At 54.8% G+C, this 11,566-nt stretch overlaps 1 protein-coding gene across 1 annotated transcript; it reads left to right on the top strand.

The window, feature by feature from the left end:
• The first annotated feature begins 340 nt into the window (after positions 1-340).
• CAMK2N1 (calcium/calmodulin dependent protein kinase II inhibitor 1) lies at positions 341-3,880 on the top strand. The gene is made up of 2 exons (XM_047792266.1): positions 341-952; positions 2,568-3,880. Exons 1-2 carry the CDS (start codon positions 787-789, stop codon positions 2,636-2,638), a joined length of 237 nt encoding a protein of 78 aa, XP_047648222.1. The 5' UTR covers positions 341-786; the 3' UTR covers positions 2,639-3,880.
• The last annotated feature ends 7,686 nt before the right edge of the window (positions 3,881-11,566 follow it).

Below are 11,566 nucleotides of genomic sequence, written 5' to 3'. Positions count from 1 at the left end.
CCCTCTTACTCTCCTCCTTCCTTCTCCGACCCTCTTCCTCACCCTCCTGTTTCTTTCCTTCCTCCTCTCTCCCCTTTAGTTCTCCGATCCCGATCTAGCCCTTCCCTCCGCCCTTTCTTCTCCTCCCTCTCTCCTCCCTCACCCCCCCCCCATCTCTCTCAGTCGATTCCCCTGCCTCCCATTCTCTCTCTGCTTCTCTCCCCGTCTCCCTCTCGGTTTCCCTCTACCCCCTCCCTCCCTCCGGGTATCCTCCCCCCCTCACCCGTGCCCTCCCTCCTCCCTCGCTCCCTTCCCCCTCCACCCCTCGCAGCCCCGCCGCTCGCAGCTCCCCAGTCAGCCTCCCGAGCCAGAGCCGCCGCCGCCCGCACTCGCCGCAGGACCGGCCCGCTCGGCTCCCCGGGGTGCGCCCTCCTCGGCCCCGCGCCCTCGGGGCTCGCTGGGACAGCCTCCTCCTCCGGCTCACGGCCCCGCCCGGCCGGGTCCCAGCCCTGCGCCCGAGCGTGCCGAGGATGTGAGTCCTGCTCGCCTCTGCTGGAGCAGCAGCCACTCGCCGCGCGCCGAGCCGGAGCGCAGCGCAGCGCAGCTGCGGGCGCTCGCGGGGTCGCTCAGGCCGGCTGCGCGCTCCTGCCCCAGCGGTGTCCCCCGGCCTCTCGCCGGCGCCACCGCCGCCGCAGCCCGCGGGCCGTCCCCGGCCGGCCGTCCCCGGCCCCAGCGCCGCTGACCCTGTCCGCCGCGGGCGGGGACGCGGGCGGAGGAGGTGCCGCCGCGGAGCCCCCGGACGCGACCATGTCGGAGGTGCTGCCCTACGGCGACGAGAAGCTGAGTCCCTACGGCGACGGCGGCGACGTGGGCCAGATCTTCTCCTGCCGCCTGCAGGACACCAATAACTTCTTCGGCGCGGGGCAGAACAAGCGGCCGCCCAAGCTGGGCCAGATCGGCCGGAGCAAGAGGGGTGAGTACGCGGTCCCCTCCCGACACTAATTTCTTCCGCACCGAGGCCTGGCAGAGGTTTGCGGGAGTCTCCCTCACTCCGGAAGGGTTCCGACCCACCAAAGTCCCATCGCGCAGAACTGGGGGGGATCCCGCACTGCGGGTCCGGCTCTGGCTGGCCTCGGGAACCCCTCCCCCTCAGCCGATCTTCCGTAGGGTCACCCAGGGGGCGTGGCGGCATCTCGCCGCAGCGGGAGCTGAGAGGTTATACCTGGGCCCCTACCCGTGCCAAAGTTTGCCTTTGGATTTCTAACCGCCCCCCACCCCCCACCCCGGGCCCCTTTTGCGCAGTGTAGTCGCAGCTGCACTCGATCTACAACCCGGAGGGGGTTGGTTCTAGGGCTCCCCAGGGGACGGCGTGGGGAACTGTGGCGGCGGGGGGGTGGGGGTGGAGGACCGGTTCCTGCGGGGAAGGCAAGGGGCTTTCGGGTCGCAAGGGCTTTTCATTGTTATTTGGCAGGGGGAGGGGGTTCGCCGAGCCCGGGCGCTCGGCGCTAGAGCTGGGAAAGCCCGGGAGAGACTGGGACGCGGAGAGGCTCCTAGAGGAGCTCCAGAGGCGCGGGGACGATGAGGGAGACCGACAGCCGCCGGGAGAGACTGAGACGCAGAGATAGGGAGGGAGGCGGCGGGGAGAGGGAGGGAGGAAACCGAGATGGGCAGAGACCGAGACAAAGCTCGGGAGAAAGAGCCAGAGCCGGAGAGACAGCGAGCGGAGGACGCAAGTCTGGGGAGGACAGAGAAGCAGCTGAAACAGTGAGGGCGACGGACACCCGGGACACAGAGAGAGGCCCAGAGACCTCGACAGGTGACCGTCGCGCCGGGCTGATGGAGGGAGACTGATGGAGGGACCGAGGAAGGCAAAGCTAGGTAGAGGTGGTGAAAAAGGCCGAGGACACTGTGAGAGGCAGACGCGGAGAGGCGGGCGAGCCCCGGGTGGGCTGCGAAGGGAGGCTCCCACCTCCGCTGCGGCGGCGGCGAGTCTGGAGAGGCCGAGACCGCCCGGGGGCTGCGGGAAGGAGTCGCGCAAGGGGCCGGCGGGGGGGCTCAGGCGAGGCCAGAAGCCCCAGTGGGCTGCGCCCGGTGCGACCGGCCCCCTGGCGTCCCCGCTCCGCGCACCTCTGCACCCAGACTTGGGCGACCCGCGCCGCGCTCAGGGCACCCCCGAGGGTCCCAGACCCGGAGACCTTGGCTTCCCTTCCCCTCCCTCGCCTACCCTGGGGCCTTCTTTCTAAATACCTGCGCCCTCGGGGTGGGTGGGGGTGGGGCGAGGGACCAGGCCGGTTCGCGCCGCGCCGAGGCTGCAGCCAGGGCTGCGGGATTTGTGCCCTCTGCTTCCTTTTCTCAGAACCGGGCTGGGACGCAGCCTCGAGCTGGGAGAGAGGTTCAGCGGAAAGCTGCGAAGGGACCCCATGCAGAGGAGAGAGGAGGGGGCCAGGGCGCACGTAGACACCCCCCCCCCCCCGCCCCGCATCCTCAATCTACCCCCCCTCCCCCAGGCATAAAGCTAAACGTTGGGAGACCCCTTGGCCAGGCCCAAGTGCGCTCACCTCTCCTTTTCTCCCCCCCTTTTTTTGCAGTTGTTATTGAAGATGATAGGATTGATGACGTGCTGAAAAATATGACAGACAAGGCACCTCCCGGTGTCTAACTCCCCCAAAGACAATGAGTTAAGGGAGAGAATAAGAATGGGAACGGCGATAACAGTTATTGGCAAAAAGAGCAGGAAAAGAGAAAGCACTTTGAAATTTATTACTAGCTTGCTACCCACGATGAAGTCAACAACCTGTGTCTCGTGTCAGGCCGGGAGACAGATGAGGCGTGAGAAAGAAGCAGAAGGCTCTGGGCTCCTTTGCAAAAATAAAAGTTAAAAAAAAATTTTAAAAAATTGAAAAAAATCACTATATACCCACATGTAAAGAAATAAAAAAGTCTCAGTTGCAGCTGTTTGTCAAAATTAATATCCATTTCTTTTTATATACAGTGAATATTGCACAATCATAGATCTGGATTTTGAACCACTTAAATAATAAAGCAGCAACACCGGGTGTTTTGAGGTGTTGGCATTCTTTGCTGATTTGGCTGTTCCCCATGTTTACATTATTTAATCTTGCAAAAATGATTCTGTGCACTTGGATGTGAAATGCTGTCCAGTTTTATTTTTTTTATGTTGTTATCCTGGGATGTACAAAAAAAAATCAGAAAATGATCTCTAGAGATATTCCATTTTATTCTGATCAGCTTTTGAAGTTATCAAGAATGTGTTTCAAACAAGAAGAGAACTTTTCTAAGGAATCATACATAGGATCCTTGCTTTATTTTAAAATGAATTGTAAAGCTTGTGTTTCTTTGTTGCTGCAAGCTATTTGCCCAAGTTAATGCAAACGAACACATTTTATATGTCAGGAAAAAAAAAACACAAAAAAAGAAGAAAAAAAAATGCTTGAGCTTTTTCTAACCTCTCTGCAGTCTGTTGTGTGAGCAGCCTGTTTTTTTCCTCTAATATTGTGTCAGTTTATTCTCTTTAATGGACTGTAAAAAAAAAATGTAATCACAAGAGTGCCAAATATCTTGAAATGCCAAAAGGCATTTTGGTTTCTTTTCTTTTCCCTGTGCTCTGAGTCCATGTAAAGGAATGCTTGGAGTGTCTTTTTCTGTTATTTATAGGGGTTCTCTTAAGGCACACCAGCTGCCTGTTTGCATGGTATTTGCAAAAATGCCTCTTGCGTGAGGAAATCTTTTACCCTTTTTTGTTTGCAACTTTGGACCTCAAAAGGTTTCTTCCTTTCCCGACCCTGTTCCCTCTTTTCTTAATTCGATATTCTGTATGTTGCACCTTTAACCAGCACACAGGGCTATTTCTCCAATGTACAATAAAAGAACTGTTCCTGTGTCTCACGCCTCTCTTTTCTCTGCTTTGGTTCTGGGGACTTGCTTTTTGTCTGCTGGTTGCAGACAGGACGGAGGGAATGGCAGCTTTGGTCTGGAAGGCAAAAAGGCCCTGTGGAGGCCACTGTGGGTTTGGGCTCGGATGATAGGAAAGACAAGCTGGACTGGCCAGGCTACCCTCGAAGGGCAAGTTCATCTGATTTGGATTTGCATTGGGCTCTCCCTGCTTCCCCGAGGTTTCTGCCAGCCTTGGTTGAGTGCTGAGGGGAGGCCTGGTGTGTTGGTTGGCAAGAAGTCAGTCTTGTGAAGGGCAAAGTTTGGAGGCTGGCCGACTTGGGTTCAAATCCTAGCTCCTTCACTTTCCAGCTCTGTGGACTGGAGCAAGTTCCTTCACTTCTTTAAGCTTCAGTTTCCAAATCTGTGAAGTGGGGATAATGCAGCTCCCAGCTAGAAGGTGCGGGGTCGGGAGGCGGGGGTTAACACAACACCCAGTTCATAGTAGCGCTTGGCATCAGATAACCCCTTAGCAAGAGTCACATGTCCTCAAAGGCAGGGCTGACCCAGGAGCGATGCTCTGCCCCCTTCACCTTCCTGAGTTCACAGGTGTTGCTGGAGGGATGAGTCTGGTCCTCCGGGGCCCACAGCCCGATTTGGTTTATCTCAGCCTTCCCCACGCGACAGCCCGTCTCCCATCACTGCTTAAGAAGGCTTCTTATAAAAAAAATTCTCAGCCCCGTTTTGGGCTCAGGACAGTTCATGGCAGTGGAGTGGCCCGTGGGGGAGGAGGAGTCAGGAGAAGAATTTTGGCTGAAGAAAAGCAGGGAGAGGTTTTTTTTTTTTTTTTTTTTCCCCTTTTTTTCTCCTGGGCTGTTCAGCATCCAGGAGTCCCAGTGCCGGGAGCTTTTAATGTGTTTGTTGTAAAACTGTCAGCCAGGGAGTCACAACACAGCTCACAGTGACAGGAGCCTGAGTGTGACTCAGACATCAGGTAAGACAGGCCCCAGGGTCGGGGAGGGGGGAGGAAGAGGGCTCCAGAGGGCTTGTGGGGAGGGGGGTGGTGTCTCATCTCCTGTCTCAGGAGGTGGAGGGCCAGAGCCTCAGGGGACCCAGCAGAATCCCCATCAGTCATTATCAGGGATGGCGGGCCTGCCTGGAGCTGGCAGTACCAAGCAGCGTGATGAGTGGGGGCGGGGCAGGGTGCGAGCTTGATTTTCCCAGGCTTGTGACCTGTTCCCAAACCTGGCCCTCCCCGCTGCTGACCCCAGAGAACCCCAGCATTTGCAGCTGATGGGCCTGTAGGCACCACGGAGCCTAGGTTTCCCGTGCTCTTCCCATGAAAAGGTTGAGGGGGGCAGGGCCCACCCTCTGTGTAGCATCAGTTGACCAAGAGGGGAAAGAACCAAATGAAAAGATTCTTGCAGAAGGCAGGTCTAGGTCCACACCCAGGAGTAATTACCACTTACCTGATCAAAGCACCGTGCAATTACAAAGGGCTCTCCCTTCCACTGTCTCTTCATCGGGCCCAGCCATCCTGGAAACCCGTAGCCCTTTTGTTTCTTCTGTAGGTGAGGAACTCAACACCCCGGCGGGGTGGGGACTAAAATCACTGCACCACAGCCACATTCATTGAGCTTTCACTGTATGGAGGGCTTACAATGGCCCTAGGAAGCAGGCATTTCTAGTATCCTGATGGTATAGGCGAAACCAGAGCTCGGAGGCATTGGGTAACTTGGATAAGGTCACGCAGCTAGTAAGTCGTGAGGCACACTTGGACCCAGAGTCCAGGCTCCAGGATGGGGATGTAAGGTCACCTGACCCCAGACCCAGGCTCCGTCCTGTCCCAACGGCAGCCATTGTCCTCTAGCCTTAAAGATCCTTTTGTTGGCTTATTGTTCTGAGCCTGGGCTCTCTCTCCCTATTCTCCGAACAAACAACTGCATAAGGGGTCAGAGGGAGGCAGGGCTTGGATGTGGTCAGCTAAGGCCTGGAGCTGCCCTTTGCTGGGAAGCAGGGGGTGGGGGGGTGGGGGGGTGGGAAAGGACAGGAGCCCTTAGGCCAAGGCCTGGGTCCATTTTAATAAGTGACGTATTAAAATATTCCTGCCGGAGGCCACCCCATCAGCCGAGGTAGGATCTTTTCCCTGGGAAGGCAAAATCCGCCTTTCCCAAGGACTCCATTCAGCAACGGAAGGATATAAATCTTTTAAATATACTCCAACACAGGGGTAAATGCTTGTTGAGAAGGCACTTTGGGCACTGGGCAGATACCAAATTCTACCAAGTACAGGATATGTTTGAAGTATCTGGTTAGGGAACAATAAATACGGAAAAAGCCATTCAAAGTCCTCGGTGGGGGAGGGTGTCTCGAAGCCTCCAGATATCGATCGAGCATTCAGGGCTGCATTATTCAAACTTTCCTAATTGAATGCTTGTAATAAGCATCCATCTCCCTGGATTCTGCTTCCTTGTCCTGTCCAGGCGACAGCCCGAAGGAATATCGAAAAGTACCTCTAAGGGGGAAATAGGCATATTAAGTTTTAAAAGAAAGAGACTTGAAAGTTATTGCTGTCTGGAGGCCACGGATGAGGGAACAAGCACAGGTGCCTCTATGGAGGGCAGGCAGTTGGGGGGGCCCCTCAGGGCCCAGCAACCTTGGCTTCAGCCTGGCTGGTGGGCCCATGGAAGGCACGGGTTTGGGACTTTGACCCCTTGAATTTGAAACCTTTCTTATGTCTTTTCTATAGTTGGAACTTGAAGCCAGTTTCTCCAGCTCTTTGGGCCTCTGTCTCTTCTTCTGGAAAATGGGGATGGCTGACAATGCCTCCTGAAAAAGGATTAAAAGAGAACTCTGTCTCCTTCCGGGCACAGGGCCTGGTGCATATAGATGGTAGGCATCAGAGGAACACACTTAAAGTGCCTACTGTGTGCCAGGCAATGGCTATTCACGAACTAGCAAACAATCTGTGGCACATGAAGCTTTGCAGATGGCTTTTGGCAGCCCGGAGCTGACACTCCAAGGGGACAGAGGGGCAGTGGAGGCGTCACCTGGGGGTGGGGTGTGGATTTAGCTTGCCCCTCATTATCCCCAAAGGCCTCCAGTCAATACAGTCCTAAGTAAACCTGCATGCCTGCTCTCCAAAGGCGGTTGAGAGAAGTCTCCTACCCCCTCTAACCAGAAGCCTTCCTTCTCTGAATGGAGACCACCGGATGCTGGGTTCTTGCCCTGGGATGAAGGAGCTGGTCTTTCTGCTTGTATCCCCTCTGTCAACAGGTCCTCCTTGAGTTTCATTTGACAAATACAGACTTAGCACCGACTTTGGGCCAGGTCCTGTGCTGGCTAACTGGGTATCAATGGTGAGGACATGGGAGTTTTCCCTGGGCTTGAAAATGATGATAGTTGCCATGGCAATGAGGTTGGGAGCTAGGAGCTTGGATAGTCCCCACATCAGCAGCTCAGGTCCTCCAAGCTTGCAGAAAGAGGAACCAAAGAGAACTAGGTCTTGAGGACTGCCTGAAACCTCAACATTTTTTATGTATTATTATTATTTTCTTTTTACGGCTGCACCTGCAGCATATAGAAGTTCCCAGGCTAGGAGTTCCATTGGAGCTGCCGCTGCAGGCCTGGCCACAGCCACAGCAACACCAGATCTGAGCTGCTTCTGGGACCTACAAGGCAGCTGCGGCAACACCGGATCCTGTACCAAGCGAGGCCAGTGATCAAACCTGCATTCTCGCAAACATTATGTGTTCCCAACATTCTGAGCCACAATGGGAACTCCAAACACTTTTTTAAAAAAATAAACTTTTAATTTAGAATAGTTTTAGGTTTACAGGGAAGTGGTGAAGGTTTTACAGACTTGCCATATACCCCGACCCGTTTCTCCCATTGTTAACATCTGACATCTGTTTGCTGTTCACAGCTAAGGAACCAACATGGGTGCAGTTCTGCTCACTGAACTTCACTGTTCATTCGGATAGACTTTGTTTTTACCTAATGTCCTTTTTCTGTTCCAGGGTTCCATCCAGGATACCATATTAAATTAATCATGTCTCCTTAAGCTCCCCTTGGCGGTGATCATGTCTCAGATTTTCCCTGTTTGTTTTTCTTTATCTTTTTAGGGCCACACCCACAGCATAGGGAGGTTCCCAGGCTAGGGGTCCAATTGGAGCTGCAGCTGCCAACCTACACCACTGCCACAGCAAGAGGGATCCGAGCCGAGCCTGCGACCTACACCACAGCTCACAGCAATGCCAGATACGCAACCCACTGAGCGAGGCCAGGGATTGAAACTACATCCTCATGGACACAGGTTAGATTCGTCACCTCTGAGCCACAATAGGAACTCCATATTTTCCTTGTTTTTGATGGAGTACTGGTCAGGTATTTTTTTTTTTTTTTTTTGTCTTTTTGCCATTTCTCGGGCCGCTCCTGCAGCACATGGAGGTTCTCAGGCTAGGGGTCGAATCAGAGCTGTAGCCACCGGCCTACGCGAGAGCCACAGCAACGCGGGATCTGAGCCACGTCTGCAACCTACACCACAGCTCATGGCAACGCTGGATCCTCGACCCACTGAGCAAGGCCAGGGATCAAACCTGCAACCTCGTGGTTCCTAGTCAGATTCGTTAACCACTGAGCCACGACGGGAACTCCCTGGTCAGGTATTTTATAGGCTTTCCTTCCATTGGGGTTTGATGTTTTCTCTCATGTTTCAACTGGGGTTATGGGTTTGGGGAGGAAGACCATGGAGGTAAATAAAGTGCCATTCTCATCACATCCTATCAAGGGCACAGTGCTGTCACCATGACTGATCACTGTTGCTGCTGGCCTTGATCATCCAGCTGAGGGAGTGTTTGTCAGGTTTCTCGACTGCAAAGTTATTCTGGTTCTCCCCGTTTCCATACAGTCCTCTTTGGAAGGAAATCATTACAGCCTTGAAAGGGGTGGAAGGTCATGGTCCTACTTCATAAATTACTGGGATTTTTCTACCCAGGCGATGCGAGTGGCCCATTATTTTTATTTTTTAATTTTTTTTGTCTTTTTGCCTTTTCTAGGGCTGCACCCACGGCATATGGAGGTTCCCAGGCTAGGGGTTGAATCGGAGCTGTAGCCACCGGCCTATGCCAGAGCCACAGCATTGCAGGATCTGAGCCGCGTCTGCCACCTACACCACAGCTCATGGCAACGCCGGATCCTTAACCCACTGAGCAAGGCCAGGGATCGAACCCACAACCTCATGGTTCCTCTTCGGATTCGTTAACCACTGGGCCAGGACAGGAACTCCGAAAGTGACCCATTTTTCAGTCGTTCAATTTTGCCCCTATATTGGGCGGGCCCACTGTGGTTTAGATGTAATCGTGAGTTCCAGGCAACCCGGGGTGGGGGGAAAACACAAATGCCCACAAGACCCAAGTGCTGTCTGATGACTGATAGAGTCTGACAAAAAAAAAAAAAAAAGATTAAAAAAATTAATAAAAGCAACTTCCTGTGCAGGGGGAACTGTCACCCTGATTAGAAACTGTGCAGAATTTTCTCTTGGAAACCTTCAGGCAGCTGCTCTGGTTTATAAAATCTGCCTATTGGAGGGAAGGAGGAGGGGAAAAAAAAAAGGTTGTCATTATTCCAGCAACAGAGATTCTCCCAAACCATATGCAAAAATAAATCCTTGGCGACCGGGGCTGTATCCGGGGAAACCTGGCAGCTGGGCTGGAGCTTGTGGGGTGGCCCCCGGGGGACGGAGAGCCTGTGTTCATGGGCCACAGCCGCTCGTGTAGCGGGACCAAGAGTCCCCAGAAACAGAGCCCCACCTTGCTGGCACTGGGTCCCCATCCCTGTTCCACCCTTCCTCTCTGAGACCGGGGACTTGATCCATCTTGTTAGTGCTCACGTTGGAGGGTTTGTCCTTAGGCTGGGGCGGGAACATACCCACGGGCTTGGAGGAAGGTCCTTGACCCAGAAACAGCTGTTTGTGGACAAAGGGTCACTAGAGGGGAAGGGAGGTCAGGGAGGCCAGGCTGAAGGGAGGAGGAGGACCCGGGAAACGGGCCATGGGAAATCCTAACACAGTGGCCAGGGGGGCTGGGCGGGTGGAGGCCGGGCGCAGGGTGGGGGGGTGGACAGAAAGTTGTCAGAAAGGGATGACTTGGAAATCAGAGAGCCGGTGGTGGAGGGTTCAAGAGTTTGGTCTGGGAGGGTGTTTGGGTAGAGGAAATTAACTAATTAATTAATGACATCCATATTCATTCATGGACTCAACGGCCAGGCGTGGGGGTGGGGCGGGTATTATGCTTGGCACTGGGAAGACAAGGCTGGCGAGCGCAAGGCCTCCTCTGGCCTGCAGAGACCTCTGCCTGGCCGATGACCACGTGATGACAGTGAAGCTTCAAGAGGTCTGGAAGAGGGGTTAGGGCCTCCAGGAAGCTTAGGAAACCTTTGGGGAACCCTGATAGAGTGCCAGCATCCAGAGTGGGTGTCTTGGAAAGGCCTGGGGACTGCATTCCAGTCCCCAAGGCTCCAGGGACACACTGTGTGACCGTCCCCATGCAGAGGGATTCTGCCTGTCTGGGGCTCCTTTTCCCAAAGTGGAAAGTCATATTGACAAGGTGCTCGCTGTCAGCCAGGAACTGTTCTCTTTGCATTTAATTCCTGTAATTTTCACAACCGGCCCCTAGGAGGTAGTTACTATGATTATTCGCCCCATCTTCCAGACAAGGGAAACTGAGGCACAGAGTGATGTCACCTGCCCTCAGGACGGCACAGCTAGAAAGTCGTGGAGCTGGGGTTCACCCGACCGCGGCTGGTTCCAGTATAAGGAGGGAGTCGAGCTAGACGGCTTTCCACCCCTCCTGGCCGGGTGGAGAGCTCAGGGTTCCGAGGCTAAAACGCCCATTCTCCCTTGGGGGAGGGGAGGCTGAGGATCCAGTTGGCAGTGAACCCTGGACCAGGCCAGCCGGTTGCCATGGGGACGGCTGGGCGGAGGCAGCCGGCCGAGGCTGGTTGCCCCGCGGGGCAGTTCCGGGGAGCTCCCGCCAATGGCAGGGAGTGGCCCCAAGCTGGCACCTGGGGCCGCCTTTTCCTGGCAGAGGGACGGCCTTAATGCTCCCCTCTCAGACTGGGGAGACCACAGGTCCCCTGCAGCCGTCTGAGCCTCCTCCGACCTGAAATCAATCCCCCCACGAAGCCACACTTATCTCCAGTTCATCTGTGTGAATTATTTACTGTGGCTGGCGGCCTCCCCAGGCGGCCTCCCCGCCAGCCTCCGCCCTCCCTGCCCCCGGGGCTTTTTCACATCCTGGTGTGCAGCAGCCCCTCTTCCTCCCTTTCCTAAGGGGTCAACTGCCAGGTCCCAGGGGCACCAGCTCTACCAGCCCTCACCTGGGCATCCTTGCCCTGTAACCAGAAAGAACACTTGGGATTAGCAGTCAGGGGTATTATTATTATTATTTTTAAAATTTTCCCAGCAATCCTGCCAATGGGCAACACTAGATATTATCCCCATTTCACAGATGAAGAAGTGGAGCACTTAGAGGGGTTGAATACCTTGTCCACAATCAGGAAGGAGCCGGAAGCCCCAATCAGGAAACAGCCGATGCCACTTCAAGATCTTGACTCTTACCCGCCCCCCTGAGTGGGATGCTGCGATGCATCTGTGACCGGGCCATAGGCACAGAGCAATGAGCCAGCGCTGTGTGCC

Source organism: Phacochoerus africanus, chromosome 8 (genome assembly GCF_016906955.1).
Source record: "Phacochoerus africanus isolate WHEZ1 chromosome 8, ROS_Pafr_v1, whole genome shotgun sequence".
NCBI classification, from domain to species: domain Eukaryota; kingdom Metazoa; phylum Chordata; class Mammalia; order Artiodactyla; family Suidae; genus Phacochoerus; species Phacochoerus africanus.
Note: the sequence above shows the minus strand (reverse complement) of the source record. Positions and strands in the feature narration are given on the sequence as shown.